The sequence below is a fragment of the Hevea brasiliensis genome, chromosome 13 (genome assembly GCF_030052815.1).
Source record: "Hevea brasiliensis isolate MT/VB/25A 57/8 chromosome 13, ASM3005281v1, whole genome shotgun sequence".
NCBI lineage: Eukaryota > Viridiplantae > Streptophyta > Magnoliopsida > Malpighiales > Euphorbiaceae > Hevea > Hevea brasiliensis.
Window position 1 is genome coordinate 80,598,883 of NC_079505.1, and position 18,273 is coordinate 80,617,155.

At 35.4% G+C, this 18,273-nt stretch overlaps 1 protein-coding gene and 1 non-coding gene across 2 annotated transcripts in view; one reads left to right on the forward strand and one right to left on the reverse strand.

The window, feature by feature from the left end:
* Positions 1–13,450, forward strand: part of LOC110636856 (uncharacterized) — a 28,038-nt gene extending 14,588 nt beyond the window's left edge. Inside the window, exons 14-22 of the transcript XR_009142610.1 lie at positions 1,061–1,131; positions 1,236–1,289; positions 2,051–2,193; positions 2,547–2,684; positions 11,368–11,598; positions 11,689–11,702; positions 11,796–11,826; positions 12,346–12,598; positions 13,060–13,450. This is a non-coding gene — a transcript (uncharacterized LOC110636856). The remainder of the gene's footprint in view (positions 1–1,060; positions 1,132–1,235; positions 1,290–2,050; positions 2,194–2,546; positions 2,685–11,367; positions 11,599–11,688; positions 11,703–11,795; positions 11,827–12,345; positions 12,599–13,059) is intronic.
* A 1,074-nt stretch (positions 13,451–14,524) lies between these two features.
* On the reverse strand, positions 14,525–17,024 carry LOC110636855 (transcription factor MYB34-like). The gene is made up of 4 exons (XM_021786712.2): positions 17,005–17,024; positions 16,771–16,924; positions 16,434–16,563; positions 14,525–15,718 (listed from the first exon to the last, which is right to left on the reverse strand). The coding sequence occupies exons 2-4, from the start codon at positions 16,901–16,903 to the stop codon at positions 14,650–14,652; spliced, it is 1,332 nt and encodes a 443-aa protein (XP_021642404.2). The 5' UTR covers positions 16,904–16,924; positions 17,005–17,024; the 3' UTR covers positions 14,525–14,649.
* Between the last annotated feature and the right edge of the window lie 1,249 nt (positions 17,025–18,273).

An 18,273-nucleotide genomic window follows, 5' to 3' on the forward strand; every position in this document is an offset into this window, starting at 1 on the left:
AAATTTTTCCAAGAATGTTCCCCATCACTCCTAATCCAGTTATGATACCATGCATCTACCCTATCCACTAAAAATAAACTAGCCAAAGCCACTCTTTGATCACTAGAAACCCCATACACTTCAAAGTATTTGATACACTTCCTTACCCAAGCCCTGGTAAGGAAGCAGCTTCCTTACCCAAATTTAACTTTAATTCAATGCCGCTCTGGTAGCCTCAGATTGATAATTTTTTCTGTATTGGCCAAATTTAAGTTGGCCAAATCTATGGGTCTGGCATTTCCCAGTATAGAAAGAAAAGAAACATGAGCTACTCAAGATTAGGATTTCTTGTTGATCTAGTCAAATTTATCTTTAAAGATAACAACAGGGAGCGGGGATGATTTCAACATCACAACAAATTAAACGAATGTTGATGAAGAAAATGGAATTTAGCATGGAACCTTATCACACTGATGTTTTGGACAGTGGTCATAGAAGTACAAAGAGGTTTCTTATCCATGGAGATCTATTTGAGGAATGGAAGTGCCTTCAAACTTATCTCTCTTTCCCTCATTTATTGGAAAGCCTTGTAGGGAAGAATTTTGATGATAATCTATTTGATGCAGAAAGGGAAGGTGCAAAGCAACGTCCTTCCTGTTTGCAAAGGGAGTGTCACTGGCTTCCTCATTGTGATAGGATAGGATAGTACTTTTCAATGCTCGTGGTTTTATTTTTAGAATGTAGAGATGGAATTTGAATGATGCATTATATCATAAAGTTTGTAGACGTATGGGTTGCCATTCCCATGGCTATTTTTACATTGTAGTGAGACAAATCTGGTGGCTTTTGAAACACAGAAACCTGTTGGAGAATTGTAAAAAAAAATGGCCACAGACTCTTCAATTTTGAGCAACGGGAAATTTCTTGTCTGATTATTTTATTTTATTTTATTTTTCTTTTATTTTTGTGTGTGGAGCTTGTTATGCTGTGTACTCCTAGCATTTATAGGAGATACTTTGTTTGCTCTCTTTTTTGTTTATCATGGTTCTTATTTCTACTAATAAAAAGAAATAAGTTACAGGTTTGAGGTGGAATCTGCCCCTGCAATTGTATTCATGAAAGATCCAGGTGTTAACCCTGTCGTTTTCCATGGTATGTATTTCTTTAGTTTTTCATGTTTGCTTTTGGCACCTATAAAAGTTTGCTTTACAATTTCTTTGCATAAAGCAGGCTTGCCTGTGTGTATTACTGTTCAGGATCATTCAACACTTCATAGTTTGCAGATGTCATGGAAAAAAATAAACAGCAAGGTATCTTTTCGTTCATTTGCAAGTAGTTGTTGGTTAATTTATTTAACTGTTATCGCTCATGTTTTTAGTTGCTAGATTTATTAAATACTTTTTTTTTTGTCTAATTGATCGGCCACTTCCTAGAAAGTTTTGTTGGCTTTGCTACTGTGTAATTAATTTATCTTCTAGAATTCTTACTTTGCCATTTGAAATGTTCATGTTCCATAATAGACCATGATGAATTAGATCTACTTGATGTAACTGCTTTCTGTGCTACTATTATTAAAATGAGAAGCTATATCTAGCACCGTAGTTTATTGTGTTTGCCAAAATTTTCATTAATAGCAGAAGCTTCTGTTAAGGAGGACTAATGATTTAATATCAAATAATAACACCTTAACATATTATGGTTACAAATGTATTATATTTGCTATTTGTTAGTTTTTTATTTTTTATTTTTTTTAATGCAGGCATTAGGAACAAAAATTAAAGAATTGAAAAAATTAAAAATTTTGGTAATTAGTAAAATTAGTGCTCAATAACACCAAATTATATAGTTCTAGGATCCAATAAAATACATCTTTAATGGAGGGCTTAGTAGCAAAGACTCAAAAGATTGAGGAGCTTCATAATGGTTTTTGCCTAAATAAAATTACACCAATTTCAGACTTCTCTTAAAATGTTGAAATTCTTATATAAGGTTAATCATACGTATCTATTACAGAAGACTTATGGCACAATTATATGATATTGTAATTAGTTTTCATGTTTTGCATTTTCAGAACTTCCACAGTTAAGAAGTGTGACTTCAATGGAGATTGGTTGTGATGCCTGAGGCTATTGTCGTGCTGGAGTTGATACCATGTCATGGTATTGTGTTATTCTAGCAGGAAGGCGGGGCCCAGAACTCAAGAAGATGCGTGAAGTAAGTACTTTTTTCTAGATTGTCTTTTGAGTTAAGCCATACTTCATGGAAGCCAAGATTAAGTTTGCAGTTTTTATTTGGGAGAATTGACCATAATCTAGTACCCTTTTTTTCTTCCCCATTTACTAAGTATATTTAATTTATGAAGTATATTTAATTTTACTTGGAAAAACTGTCATGTTTTATTGTCAGAAATACTTTTTAGAGTAATAGATCTTTTATTTTTTTAAAACATTTTTTAGGAGTTTGGTGCTGTCTTAATAGTTGTTTTATGTTGTCTGATAACTCATGTTGTTTTGTCCAATGCCCTTGTATTCATGCTATCTAGTGGAGTGAATTACATGAGTTCATAGACCATGCGCAGGGTACAACAACTATTATCAAATGATGGAGAGTTGAGTGATGTTGATGAAGATCAATCCTTATTATTGGCAAGTGCACTGCAAAACAAACAACTGACATTTGCTTGGCTTGATGGAGAAGCCCAACAAGTGAGTTCTGTTACTTCTTTTGGACTATGCTGTTAGTTTTACGCTAAGCCCTATTGAATACACACGATAGGAGCTGGTCAACTAGTATCATGAAGATTATGCGTTTCATGATATGAGTTGTGGTGTATTAAATAATTACTTGAAATTGAGGATGGAATGGATGAGCAAGGTTTCATCAAGTTCATGGCATTTAACTGTGTAGTGAATAACTAAATGGCATGAGTTGGCCAGTGATTGAAAATCATAATGCATGCCTAAGTTGGCCAAGGGGATGGACTTTTGATCTCTATGAACCTCTATGGCATGTTATCTTGTGATGCAAGATATGTTGTGGAATTTATTCACTTGTGTACCACTATTATTATTTATTGCAATAACAGGTATCACATTTATCAAGTTCACTGTGCATTTTCCCCTTTGACAAATCAGTTGCAAAAACAATGAGGATAGCTATAAACTTTTGACATGGTGTGAATTGTGACCGTCTTGATGGTGAGGTGATGTAGAACCACAAAGAACAATCAAAGGGACAAAAACTCTCAAATCCTATTAATTCTCAATAGTCAATATCAATAATAATAAGCTTAACCAAAAATACTTAAATTACATAAGTAATTATATATTAATAACTAGTCGTACTATTGCTAGGATTAGGATTTACAAAATAAGAAAATACTAAACCAATCTAAACTAGGAATCATAGTTATTCAAGGCGCGCCTCAGGCTCAAGGCTCACCAGGCTCGAACCCTAACGCCTTATGCACCTAGGCGTGCGCCTTTATTCCAATAACAAGATTCTAGAAAGGCATGTCTTCTTTATTTTCACCTTTAGTGAGCATTTTCATTGGCAAAAATGACTACCACCTAAACTTGATATTTGTATCTATAAGAATCTTATATTGACGCACTAGGAAGTTTTTGGAATTAGTATCGCTGGTGATAACTATTCATCAAAATCTCATCAGACCAGCACACCCAAATTCACAAACCTTCCATATTTCCATTTTCAACACTGTCACTCTATTATTATCATTTTTTAAAAAAAATGTTACATCTACACCTATTTCAAGATATATGCCAAAGGAAAAGGAAGAGCATCATATTTATTTGACTTTTATGGATATATATTTTTTTTTTTTACTTTTGCACCTTATCTCGCTCAGGTGCGCCCTTGTACCTTTTGTTGCGCGCCTAGGCTCTAGAACCCCTTGGCGTCTTAATGCACCTTGTGCCTCTAATAACTATGCTAAGAATATCAAGCCAATACTAACTAGAAAAATACCAAACCTAATGGAACTTTTTTATATATTTCTAATAATGATAGAATTCCTTAATAATGGAAATATAAACTTCCTAATTGTACTAGAAAACTGAATTAATGATCTTAATTTCATAATTAACAATTAAATCATAATAATTCCTAAATCTAGTCTTCCATGACTGCATCATGAGGCCTAGCCATAGGCCAATGGATTTATGAGGGATAGAATTGATAAAAAAGTATGGATGAGCACTTCTGTAAATATAAAACGATTAGAAGGGGGTGTGATTGCTAAATATTATGCTATCTCCTTCTATAAGATGGTGAAAGTTCATTGAGATATATTATAGGGGAAGTGTGGTGTTGAACTGAGCCTCCACATCTTTGAGGCTAGCAGCAAAGAAGAGGACTAGACCAATACTTAAAAGTGTCCTGTGTTCAGTTAGACATGATGGATGGGTGACATCATGAGAGATGTAGATGTTGGCCCATGCTTGTGATATCTGTGTAAATCTCTAAGCTTATATGGTATTGGCTTAATTAGAGTTTGGCTGTCCTAAAATTTTCCCAAGTTTAAATGCTGCAGTGTGAATGTTCATCTCAATTTTAGGACTCAAACATATTGGGGGGTGGGGAGAGGGGCTTATTTACAACTTTGTTCTGGAAAGGACAATGTCCTTCTAAAATAGGTTAAAATTATGCTGTAGTGGATTTGCTTCTCCACATAATGCCCTGTGAATTGTTTAGGGGCAATTGATATAATACATTTTTATCAATTTGGTGCCAGAGTAAAAAAGGAAAATCCATATGGCCAACTTCAAGCTATTAGCATTAAACTTTTCTAATATCATCTAGTCCTTCACGTAGATTTATAATAGATAATAACAATTCTTTATTTGGTTTTTCTTCGAGACATGTACTCTTTACTCAACTGCCAAATGTTCCTTTATGCTAGTATACATGAATATCAATTATTATATAGAAGCCTGCAACTTTATTTGAATCCCTCCTTTAATTGAGAGCTTAATCATTAATCTTTTGAGTTCTTAGTTTGTAGTTCTTAACCTGAAGTATAATTGTTTAGTGTAATTGTTTCTTCTCCCATTGCTTGTAGCCTACTTGGGCCTCCAAGGCTTTCCATAAGGTAGAACTTTTATATGCCCATGAGCCTTTGAATGAATGAAGGTCATTTTGGAAGGCCACGCAAGAAATTTTCTATCCATATTTGCTAAGTGAATCTGTCATTTAAGGAAGTCCTCAGACCATGTTTAGCTGCTTCCTTCTCTGATACATTGATTTTTTTATCAAATATGTAAAACACCTAACTGGAAGAGAGTGCAATTTATCCATGGACATGGTTTACAGTATTAGTAAGAGTACATGAGGTGGGAAAAGTTGTTTGGTAAGGTTCTGGTGTCATAAAGAAAACCTCAAGTGGATACAGGTTCTGATGCCATTTCCACTGGCCAGATCGAATGCAAGCCAAGTTTAGAGAAGCACAAAGTTCATATACTACAACGACACCGTTATCATCCACAAAAATGCCATGATCCTGGTATCATTATCAAGAAAAGACCATGATTGTTGAAGTCAGGTCTGACCAATAAATCGTGTTTATTTTATCATGGTAGAATGAGATATTGTCCACTAGTGAGTTGGCATTGCTGCCCACTTGGGTCACCAGGAATTTATTGATTGTATGCCTGCATAAATCAACCCCAGCTCAAATATGTGGTGGTGTAATAAGTTCCACAGGTATGGTTCTGCCTCTGAAGGGATGTGAGGCAGGCATAGGAGTTCGCATGTCTGGTGGGGAACGCTGCAGGAATGTGGATATCTTATCCATTCCAGCCCACTCCATTGCTGTTTATGGATAGCAATCCCCCCTCCATGATTGTATTGACTTACTTCATTGAGTGGAAGGCAAGTTGACGAATGAAAAAGAAAATGTCAGTGTATGGGCATAAATTTTACTTATTTCTTCCTTTTATTTCCCTTACTCTATTGGACAGAAGTTCTGGAATCTCCTTTTATGTCCTTCCAACTAAACAAGAAAATGGCCTTCCCTCAACACCTTTTTGTTTCAATCATCTCCCTGCTCTTCCCTTCAAGTCTTAAAGCAAACTATTTGAAGGCCTCGGAAATATATTCTTGATAAAGTATTTACATCTTGGATGATGGCATAATTTTCATGGCATGAACTTTAGCAGAGATTGATAAGATATTTGTATGTCCAAATGTGCCAAATAATTTGACAGTTCTTCATTTCACGAATTAGATTACAGATTGTTATGGAAAGTCAATCATTATATTATTTCTGTGTATATTCTGTATTCTGTATTCCTATTTAGGATTTCTTATTTAGGATTTCTTCCTAATTAGTATAACACAATTATAGGAATCAATTGTATATAAATACCCATGTACAGATTAATTGAAATCAATGAGAATCATCTCTTTCTACATCTCTTTCTACATGGTATCAGAGCAGGCCATCTAGGGTGACTATTTGTTCTCACCACCCAGCTCAAGAGAGACCTTGGCCGCCGACCGGCCGTTTCGATTCCGATCAACATTGCCAGCGTCGCCTCAATCCCCTCATTCCACCACTGTGTGCTGTTGCCTGATCCAGTACACCATTAAAGGACTTCTGAGGTTTGGCTCTCAGATCCTATTTCGGTATTTACTTGATTTGTGATTTTGGATTATTTTGTTGCTGTCAGCACTTTGGATTAGCCTTTCGGTTAGTTTCTTTGTCTCAACAAATGGCAGACAATAAGAATGTTATTTCTGATGTGATTCCGATGATGACTAAGATCACGGAACACAAACTTAATGGTTCAAATTACCTGGAGTGGAGTAAGACTGTTAGGGTCTATTTGCGTAGCATTGATAAGGATGATCACGTTACTAAAGATCCACCTACTGATAATACACAACAAACTTGGCTAAGGGAGGACGCTCGGTTGTTTTTGCAGCTTCGGAACTCGATTCACAGTGAGGTAATTAGTTTAATTAATCACTGTGAATTTGTTAAAGAATTGATGGATTACTTAGATTTTCTGTATTCTGGTAAAGGGAATATCTCCCGTATTTATGATGTTTGTAAGGCATTCTACCGTGCTGAGAAAGAGAATAAGTCTCTCACGGCTTATTTTATGGATTTTAAACGGGTATATGAGGAACTTAATGTATTGTTGCCTTTTAGTTACGATGTGAAAGTTCAAGAGCCCAACGGAGCAATCGGCTGTTATGAGTTTTCTTGAGCCTTCCTTCAGAGTATGAGGCGCTAAATCTCGATTCTTTCGATTGAGATTTCCTCTTTGCATGAAACATTCACACGGGTCCTTCGTGCAGAGTACCCAATCTTCACGACCGCGGTAGTGCTCTTATTAGCCGTAATCCAAATGGACAACAGGGTAATAGAAGAGGAAGTAGAGGAGGAATTACAGCAAAGTAATCAGGGTAATGGAGAGGCTAGTTCTAATCAGGACTCAAGAGGAGTCATTTGTTATTATTGTCATGAGCCTGGCCATACAAAATATAATTGTCCGCAACTTCAGAGGAAAAATCAGCGATCACAGATGGCAAATATGGCGGTAGAGGATTCTACGGTATCTTCCTCCGAGAAAACTGCTTTGGTATCTGCAGAGGATTTTGCACGTTTCCCAGATCGTGCATCTCTAAAGCCTACGGTTCCCCTATCATCTGCGATCATTGAGTCGTAAATCCACTACATGCCTTGTGTCTTCCTCATCCAAATGGGTTATTGATTCGTGCAACAGATCACATGAGTAATTCTAGTCTTATATCCGCTTTTGGTCTAATCCCACTTCCTTTCTTGTTACTTTAGTTGATGGTTCTACTTCTTGTGTCATGGGTTAGGCTGCGAATCCGACCGTCAATTTCTTTGTCATCTGCTTTGTGTCTACCAAATTTCTCTTTTAATCTACTTTCGTTAGTAAACTTACTGCACCTTAAATTGTTCTATTTCCTTTTTTCGATCGGTGTTTGTTTGAGGATCTTACGACGGCGATTATTGGTAGAGGGCGTGAGTCGGTGGTCTCTACATTCGGAAAATCATGTACCGCGGTCGCTTGTTTGCTCAAGATCTGTAACACCTCTTGAAGCTCATTGTAGATTGGGTCATCCTTCTTTGTCTACCATGAAGAAGTTGTGTCCTCGATTTGATCTTTATCGATACTAGAATGTGAGTCGTGTCGGTTGCAAAACATCATCGTTTGCCTTCGTGTCTAGAGTCAATAAACGGCTTCATCCCCTTTTGAGTTAGTTCATTCGATGTTTGGGGTCCTTGTTCTTACTTCTAAAAGCTGGATTTCGTTATTTTGTTACTTTTGTTGATGATTACTCGTGTTACTTGGTTATATTTAATGAAGAATCGTTACGAGTTGTTTTCTATCTTTTGTGCCTTTTGTAATGAAATCAAAACTCAATTTAATATTTCATGCGCATATTAAGAAGTGACAATGCTAAAGAATATTTTTCAAGACAATTTCAGTCTTACATGACACAAAATGGCATTCTTCATCGTCTTCTGTGTGGATACCCCATCCCAAAATGGCGTGGCGAAAGAAAAATCGGCATCTTCTTGAGGTAACTCGTGCTCTTCTTTTCGGATGAAAGTTCCTAAACACTTTTGGGCGGATGCGGTTTCTACGGCATGTTTTTATCAATCGTATGCCGTCTTACATCCTTAATGGGGATATTCCTTATACCGCTTTGTTCCCTACAAAATCTTTGTTTCTGTTGAACCCGTATTTTTGGTTGTACTTGTTTTGTACGTGATGTTCGTCCATGAGTTACTAAATTGGATCCAAAGTCTCTCAAATGTGTCTTCCTTGGGTACTCCGATTCAAAAAGGGTACCATTGTTTCTCTCATACTCTTAAACGTTATCATGTTTCAGCAGATGTCACATTTTTGAGTCCACTCCATTTTTTCTCAATCATCCGTGTATGAGAGTCGGGGAGGAGGATGATATCTTAATATATCTTGCCCAATCAATGTCTAGTCCTCTCTCACACTGTTTCTTACGTCTCTAGACCTACTCGGCCTCCCGTTGTTCATGTTTATTCGGAGATTGAGATTCGACTCGGATCCTCCACCGCCTACTTCGTTGGGAGATCCTGTACCTCATCGATCATGATTACGATCTAGATTTACCCATTGCTCTTCGTAAAGGTAAACGTTCATGTACTTACCCTATCTCTTCTTTTGTTTCTTATAATCAATTGTCTTCTTGTTCTCGGTATTTTGTTACTTCTTTAGACTCTGTTCCTATCCCTAATACTGTTGGTGAGGCACTGTCTCATCCTGGCTGGTGTGCTGCTATGAAAGAAGAAATGGAGGCTTTAGATGCTAATGGTACATGGGAACTGTTGCCTTTGCCCACTGGTAAGAAAGCTATTGGTTGCAAATGGGTATTTACAGTAAAGGTAAATCCTGATGGTTCTGTGGCTAGGTTAAAAGCACGCCTTGTAGCAAAAGGATATGCTCAGACATATGGGGTTGATTACTCTGACACTTTTTCTCCTGTAGCTAAACTTACTTCTGTTCGCTTGTTTATCTCTTTAGCAGCTACATATGATTGGCCCCTGCACCAATTGGATATCAAGAATGCTTTCCTTCATGGTGATCTTCAGGAGGAGGTGTATATGGAGCAACCACCTGGGTTTGTTGCTCAGGGGGAGTTGGGTAAAGTTTGTAGGCTTCGGAAGTCTCTTTATGGCTTGAAACAAAGTCCTAGGGCCTGGTTTGGGAGATTCAGTGAAACAGTACAGGAATTTGGTATGCAAAAGAGTAAGTGTGATCACTCAGTATTTTATAAGCAATCTGAGGCTGGTCTAATTCTCCTGGTAGTCTATGTGGATGACATTATCATCACTGGGAGTGACTCTGCAGGTATTTCATCTCTTAAAACCTTCCTCCAAACCCAGTTTCAGACCAAAGACTTGGGATTATTAAAGTATTTTTTGGGTATTGAAGTTATGAGAAGTAAGAAGGGTATTTTCTTGTCTCAAAGAAAATATGTCATCGATCTATTGACAGAGACAGGAAAATTAGGTGCTAAGCCTTGTAGTGCACCAATGACTCCAAATTTACAACTGTTAGCAGGGGATAGTGAGTTGTTTGAAGATCCAGAGAGATACAGGAGATTGGTAGGAAAATTGAACTACCTTACTGTCACTCGTCCTGACATTGCTTATGCCGTTAGTGTGGTAAGTCAGTTTATGTCTTCCCCAACTGTTGCTCATTGGGAAGCCTTGGGACAAATCTTGTGCTATCTGAAGGGAGCTCCAGGAAGAGGTTTGTTATATGGTAATCATGGGCATTTGAATGTTGAATGTTTTTCAGATGCCGACTGGGCTGGATCTAAGGTTGATAGGAGGTCAACTATTGGATATTGCGTTTTTGTTGGAGGAAATTTGGTGTCTTGGAAAAGCAAGAAGCAGAGTGTAGTTTCTCGATCTAGTGCTGAATCCGAATACAGAGCCATGGCACAATCAGTATGTGAGGTAATGTGGATATTTCAATTACTAGATGAGACAGGTTTTAAGACCCCCCAACCTGCGAAATTGTGGTGTGATAATCAAGCTGCTCTCCATATTGCTTCTAATCCGGTATTTCATGAGCGGACCAAACATATTGAGATTGATTGTCACTTTGTTCGTGAAAAGATTCAACAACAGATCATCTCAACAGGACATATCAAAACTGGAGAGCAGTTAGGAGATATTTTCACAAAAGCTCTGAATGGAGCTAGGATTGACTACATTTGTAACAAGTTGGGCATGATTAACATCTATGCTCCAACTTGAGGGGGAGTGTTATGGAAAGTCAATCATTATATTATTTCTGTGTATATTCTGTATTCTGTATTCCTATTTAGGATTTCTTATTTAGGATTTCTTCCTAATTAGTATAACACAATTATAGGAATCAATTGTATATAAATACCCATGTACAGATTAATTGAAATCAATGAGAATCATCTCTTTCTACATCTCTTTCTACACAGATGATTAACAAAAGTTTGAAGTGTGGCTTTTAAGAGATGTCTGTTTTCTTGTTTCTGTGCATGCTATATGTACACCAGTTAAGAAAAAAGAACGCAGTATATACATTGTTCAGTGTAGATTAACAATGTGATTGGTAGCATCGTAATTGTGGAATCATTGTATCAAAAAGCATGGTTGCTAGTGTTACGAGTGATATATGAGGAAATAATGGACATTTGGGAGAAGATTGATATGAAAGTTGGAAGTACCTGTCATAGTTGATCATGTTCCATATGGTATTGATTGAAGATTATGTGTCTTTAAAGGAATAATAATTTGTAAAATGAATGACCATTATCATCATTTTTGGCCCAAAGCCACTAACACTAGTCATTTTCACTCAGAAATATTGTTTCTTCTACCTTCATTCAGAAACCAGCTATGATACCTGTAGACCAAGGAGGGATCTGACTGATGTACCTAGGTTATTTATTGTACATTACAAAAGGAATGCTACTCAAGATAATGTCAATGTTAGGAAAAATGAATTTGAACATGAGGATGCAGATCCTGCGTCACAACTTGTGGCAAGGTACAATAGTACAAGGACTTCATAGTGTTTTTTTTTTTTTTTTGTACATTAGTTTCAAATTCACTAATTCATCTATTAGCATAAATTTTTGTTATTTCTTAGCCATTTTTTTATTGAGGTGAGTTTTAAATAGAAGGAAACTATGATGTGTGTGTGTGTGTGTGTGTGTGTGTGTGTGTGTGTATACTTTTCTAATTGTGTTTGTTTGTTCTCTAATTTTGGCATGTCGGGAACAATTAGGGATGGTGAAGCCAGGGATCTCCCCTTCTTCGTAAGCTTCAAAATTTTCCTAAGAGCAATTCTGAAAATAAGCATAATTCTGTGTCAATTACTACTTTGAAGTGTTGATCCCCCATCTGAAGTGGGTTTGTAATTTTTTTTTTTAGTGAGGAACAGAGAAGTGCTACTAACTTTAATTGGTAAACTTTTTTGTGCACCATAGACATGAGAATCTCCCCTTCGAATAGGGACACAGATTTTATGAGAGGGAGTTGACATCTATTTGGTTGGCCCAAGCCATTGGACTTGCATTTACACTAATAATGTTAAACCAATATCTTAAAACAGTGAAAATGTGTCTTTAATTAAAAGAACTGTATTTTCAAAATTTGGATATGTATAAGATAATGTTTATCATGGTGGAGCCTTAAGAAGCATCTGATATAGATATTAATGTGGAAGTGGTCCCTGTGCTACACAGTGTAATGATTAATACTTGTGAAATATTTTCAGGAGTTTTAGAGAGTATTCTCTCAATTAAACATTTACTTGTTCAATGTTCACAATGTAGAAAGCAAAAACTCCTGATGTTGTTCCCGAAGACTCTGATCCTATCTGGTCAAAAGGTGCCCAAAGTATTTAGATCCAAAAGTGTGGGAATCAAGCACATGATCCTCAAAAACATAGGGAAAACTTATGATCACATGGGAGATCCAAGAATCGGTCCAATATTACTTTTGGGAGCTTTAATGTCATTTGGAACTATATGGCTGATGAGGAATCAACCAACTCATCAGAGTCAGTCAAGTCAATCAAATGTGAAGGTAAGCGAGCCATCTGTGCATGTGCATTTTTTGCATGGTGGTGCAGTTCTGCTTAGCATATGCAGCCGCTATAAACAACAGGATTTTGGGGTTTCATGAAAGCGCTTTCTATGTTCTATTTCTACATGTGCCTACAGAGTTTTCAAAATAATGTGTCAACCAATGATAGTTAGCAAGGTGAAAGTTTTCTTGCTCATGCTTGCAGAAGTCATCATTATCTGCATAATTCTAATCATTCCTGATAGGCTGATACTGTGGATAAACTTTACAAATGTTATTGAAACTTCTTTTGACTATAATAGCTCTTATTTCTTTCTGTCATGGATTAACCAGATGTTTAAATGCTTCAGCTTTTAGTAAACATCTGATTGTTACTTGCATATGCTTTGCCTTCAAAATTCAATTTGGTTCTCTGCAATCTTTGTAAAGTACTTCTAATTCTATTGAGTGTCCTCTTACAGGATGAAACTATGCGAAAACAGAGAGAGAGAAGAAGAAATGCCTCCAATAGGTATATATCTCCTTCCATAACAGATATGGAACCAAAAGATGCTTGCCAGACGCCGATGTCAGATTCTGATCGTGATTAGTTGGTACTGGCTTGGTTTGGGAAGTCAGCTACTTTTGAAGCCTGTAGTGACTGCAAATAGCGGTTATAAAAATTGAAAATTGACTTTGTTAGCCACACGGCTAGGTTGAATAGTTTGAATACTTAAACTGGGCATAGGTCTTTTAGCGCTGGTTTGGGGTGAAGATGATTGATTATTCCTCACTGCTTACCATGTATTTATGATCTACCTATTTGAGAAGGAACGATCCTAATGGCAATAGTCATCCAATTTTTCACAGTAACTTACTGCTTTGGCTTAACCCATATTGTAATGGGATTATCAAGTATGAACCTTTCTGTTGACTCTTAGCCATGCGTATGGTACTGCATAGCCGAGGTTCACTCAAGTTCTAGCCTACATTACAAAATGCTTGGTCAACTGTTAATGATTTTTGGATGCTAATGATTTTTGGACCGACGAAGTTGTGTTTTTAAAGTGCTTCCGATAGTTCGAGGATCTACAGATTCAAATAATTTTTTTCTCAAGGAAAATTACACGCATTAGGAGGAATAGCAAAAAGATGAAGTGAATCAGCGTTTAGATGATATCGTGCGGATGACATCACTGGTGGAAATCGTTGGTGATCATGTGCCAGTCGCCCACAGCACTAGTCACTACTCATTGTTATTGCTCACCTTTTTCTTTTGATATAATATTATTGCTCACTTTAATATTAAATGAAGTAATTTTTTTTTCTTTTCTCAATACTTAAAGCATTATTATCCGTGTCTTTTTTGGTCCTGGCAAACATCAGGGATAAATCTTGCATCTCAGTTATAGTAAAAATTCTCTTATGGCCACTTATCCAAGTGCATTACGAGGAGTTCTGAAATCTTGTCTAGTGCCTACTCCAAAAAGATTCAGGGTAAGCATTGGTAAAAATCTCTGGTAACCCTTGCAACTTGGGAGCATGAGTCTTTAGATTCTGGTGTCTGCCTAAGCTAAAACAGATAAAATTCACATGAGCACAAGGGCTTGCATAAAAATCTTCGAATGCTTGAGACTTCATGGTGGTTAAATTGTAACATTTACTCTAATTTTGCAAATGGTGGGTTATATAAAGAGTATGGTATTTTAAATGGTTGAATATTTATATCTCGAGTGCTATAGAAACTAAAAGGCATAAATTCTAACATTTACCTTCCATATCCGTTTGAGTTAGAAGGCATGATATAAAGTTGCGGGAGATTCATATTCCTTTTCCTCGTTTCCTTGAAATTCTTCAAATTAAGAAGGGAGAATGATTATATGCGTAGAGACACAGCTAGTTGAGAAATTCAAGTTCTCACATGCACAGCGATTATTGAGACTGAATTTCCTTTTCTTTATAAATTTTTATTGGGGTTAACGATTTCAATTATTTGTTCCTACTTGGCTAACAAAAATTGACTTCGATATACGAAGTAAATAATCACTTAAAAACATTGCTCCCTATATCAATTATTGCATTGCAAAATTAACCAAATCAAAATCCTCATTCCAATAATTCATATTCACTTCCAATGCTCCACTGTTGCTTTCTTCCTTACCATGGTAATAATCTTTGATGGTGGAGTACTCATTGGGACTGCAACCAAAAGGCATATTTGTGAACTTTTCAATGAAATCACTCGTGGGTTCCATAGATATGGCAACTTGGGAATCACCGGCCTTGCTCTGGCTCACAGCACTAGTAAAATTTGCCCCATCTTCACCTCCAAAATCGCCTAATAACTCCTCTAACTCGTAGGATGCGTACATAGGGTATTCTTGGGGGGTGGTGGTGTCCAATTCCATTGCTTGATGAAGTGCTGCAATTGCTTCGTTAACTTGGTCTTCACCCATGCCTAAATTTCCTGTAAATTCAGATGATTCGCATGCAGAAGATGAAGTTGGCATGCTCTCCAAAAAGTCTGATATAGAAATGGGAGAATCAATGTTATTGTAGCTACCAACAGTAGTGCTAGTATCCGAAACACTTGTACTTGCCATTGATGGAACACTTAGACTATTCTTAAGCAAATCAAGGCTCTTTGAAGGTGCTAGTTTACTAGCCATTTTATTTAATAATATCCGACTTGAACTTGAACGTGAAATAGGCCTAGATGGTAAAATTTCAACATCACTATCATCACCGCCGCCGCCTCCACCACTGCTGCCACTACCAATAATGCTATCTTTAGCTGAGTTAAGCAACAGTGCCTTGATTGCATCAAGACAAGGAGAAGGTGTTGGGCGTGAGGTGGCCATTTCTTTACGCTGCATTTGTGCAAACTTTGCAGATACTCTATTGAGCAACTTGGCCGAAGTTGAGGTAGACCTTTGGATCGGCATGAATTCAGAGCCACTTCTTTCCTCGTTCACATTGCAGGAATTATCATTGGGTGGTGATGTAGGAGAAGGGCCAATTTGCTTGTGAGTCACAGGATCAATACCCATATCAACCAATCGTTTCTTGAGATGTGTGTTCCAATAATTCTTGATCTCATTGTCTGTTCTTTTTGGCAAGTGCCTCGCAATTGCAGACCACCTAAACAAAAGTAACAGAAAATTTCAAATTACGCAGTCATCTCAGAAATCTTTCCCGCGTATTTCAAGTACCAATGCTAATTATAGAACGATATTTTTTGGTTTCTTTTTAGCCCAATATAGACGTAAGCCATTATTATATTTCTTGTGGGGCAATATATAATATGGTCGGTCATCCATCATATTATATTACACTTGTATTTATCTATTTGATATATATATATTATTACGAATCAACTTTTATGCATCATAGTAATTTTTTTTAATTTTATATAAAAAAATTTACATTAGAACCTAAAAATTTAGGTTTGAGCAAAATATCTCATATTTGTGATTTAATACAAAATTTAAATTTTACTATCAAGTGAGTTAAAAAAAATGTTACACTATTTATCACCCATTAAAAAATTTACCACTTATTAATGAATGATATTAGAAGTATCTACAGAACTATGAGATATTGAATTTAAATTTTAATAAAGTTAAATTAACCCAAAAAAATTATAAATGAAATATGCTTTAATTTATATATTTTAGCATTAATTAACTTATTAAATCTAATTATAATTTTCATATTAATATATAAACTTAATTATTTTATTGACAACTTATCCTATGGGTTAGAAATTATGAAGAACAGGTATATATATTCAGAATTTGAAATTGAATTATAAGAAGACAGATAGCAATTAGGCTTAGAACTTGTGTAATTTTACCTGTTGCCTAGAGAAGCATGAAGTTCAATGATCTTTTCCTCTTCCTCTGCACTGAACTCTCCTCTCTTGATGTCAGGCCTAAGATAATTAGCCCACCTCAATCTGCAACTCTTCCCACATCTTTGGAGACCTATTATTACATATCATCAAGAAACAAACTCAAGAAATTAGAACACAATCACTGTTGGGATCTCACATTGTGAGTTTCCCTGAACCATGAAGAATTCTGTTTCGGCAAGTCATACTAGAGCATTTCCCAGAAAATATAAACAAATCTTGAAATGAAGAATATAATATTTATATATTATGATGATTGATAATGAGCAAAGAATCAAACCAGCTTTCTGAGGCAAGGTCCGCCACCCTCCTTCTCCGTGTTCTTGAATATAAGCGATGAGTTTGTGGTCCTCATCAGCTGTCCATGCACCTTTCTTTAAACCAGCTTCGTTGCAGCATGGAGTTCTTCCCATTCTCGTAATCAAAGGTAGAATCTGAAACAAAATCTGGATATTCAGGTTCTGATATTGAAGAAGACGACTTTTGAAATCAATAATGTTAGTAAAGGATTTACATTGATAGAGATGTGATCATTTTGCCCATTTCATTACTGAAAACGACACCAACCTCTTTATATATATTCCAAGTAGATGCGGTCGCGCCAATCACAACAATCCTTTTTTTTTTTTTTTTTTTACGTCACCATCCATAATTATAAGAAATAATACGTGTCTAATTTCAAAAGACCTCAATTATTGATATTTTGTTATATTGATTACTATAACTTAATTAAGGTAGACAATCAAGCGTTTGTTTGGTATTACTGTTTAAACTGCCATTGAAAAAATTATTTTTTTAAATATTTTAATCAAAGAATATTAAAAAATAATTAAAAATTAAATTTAATCAACTTTTATCATAAAAAAATTAAAATAATAAAATTATTTTTTTAAAACTATTTTTTTAACATTTAAAATAATATTTTTATTAAAAAAATAAATTCAGACTTTGAAACTCAATATCAAATAGGACTCCTTTCACAAGCCAAGGGAACTCATTTGCAGCAGCTAATCATAAAAGTTAATTAACCCACTTTTCTTTAAATTGTTCACTGACATGATTTATTACTTTTCTGTAAGTTCAAGTGTAACATATTATTCTGCAGTGAATGAGTGTAAAGCAAATTGATCGAGACGGAAAGTCTATATGTATTCTTTTATAGCATGTATTCTTGAAGATATAGTAAATCTGATGCATTCTGATAAACTTTTAATCCATGAAAAAAAAAAAAGATATTTTATATAAGATTTTTCTATATGTAAAGTATTTTTATTAATAAAATAATATTATTATATTTTATTAATTTAAAATATTTTTTATAAATAATTAATATCTTATAATATAAAATAATATTATTTAATAATAATCATAGAATCTCAGACTCATAGTCATCAGACCACCAACTCTGTAGCCATGCCATACACATGGTCTCTCTACTAGCCACGTATCCTATACGCACAGATTTTCTTTTTTTTTTTTTTTAATGGCGATCTATTGAAAAAAATATATATACGTATGGTATTAAAATACTGAATAAATATTTTTATAGTTGCGGCTCGCCACGTCCCTTACAAAGAGATCTTCTTTCTTTCTTTCTTTCTTTTATTGTCAAAAAGATTTTCTACTTTTCAATAACAATTGCGTTTGCGTCTCTCTTTGTTTAATTATTTTAATATTTGAGAATTTTATGTATTTATAAATGTATAAAACATGTATATTTATTGTTCATTTTTTAAAAAAGTAAATAAAAAATATATTTTATTATTATAAATAAATAAAAAAA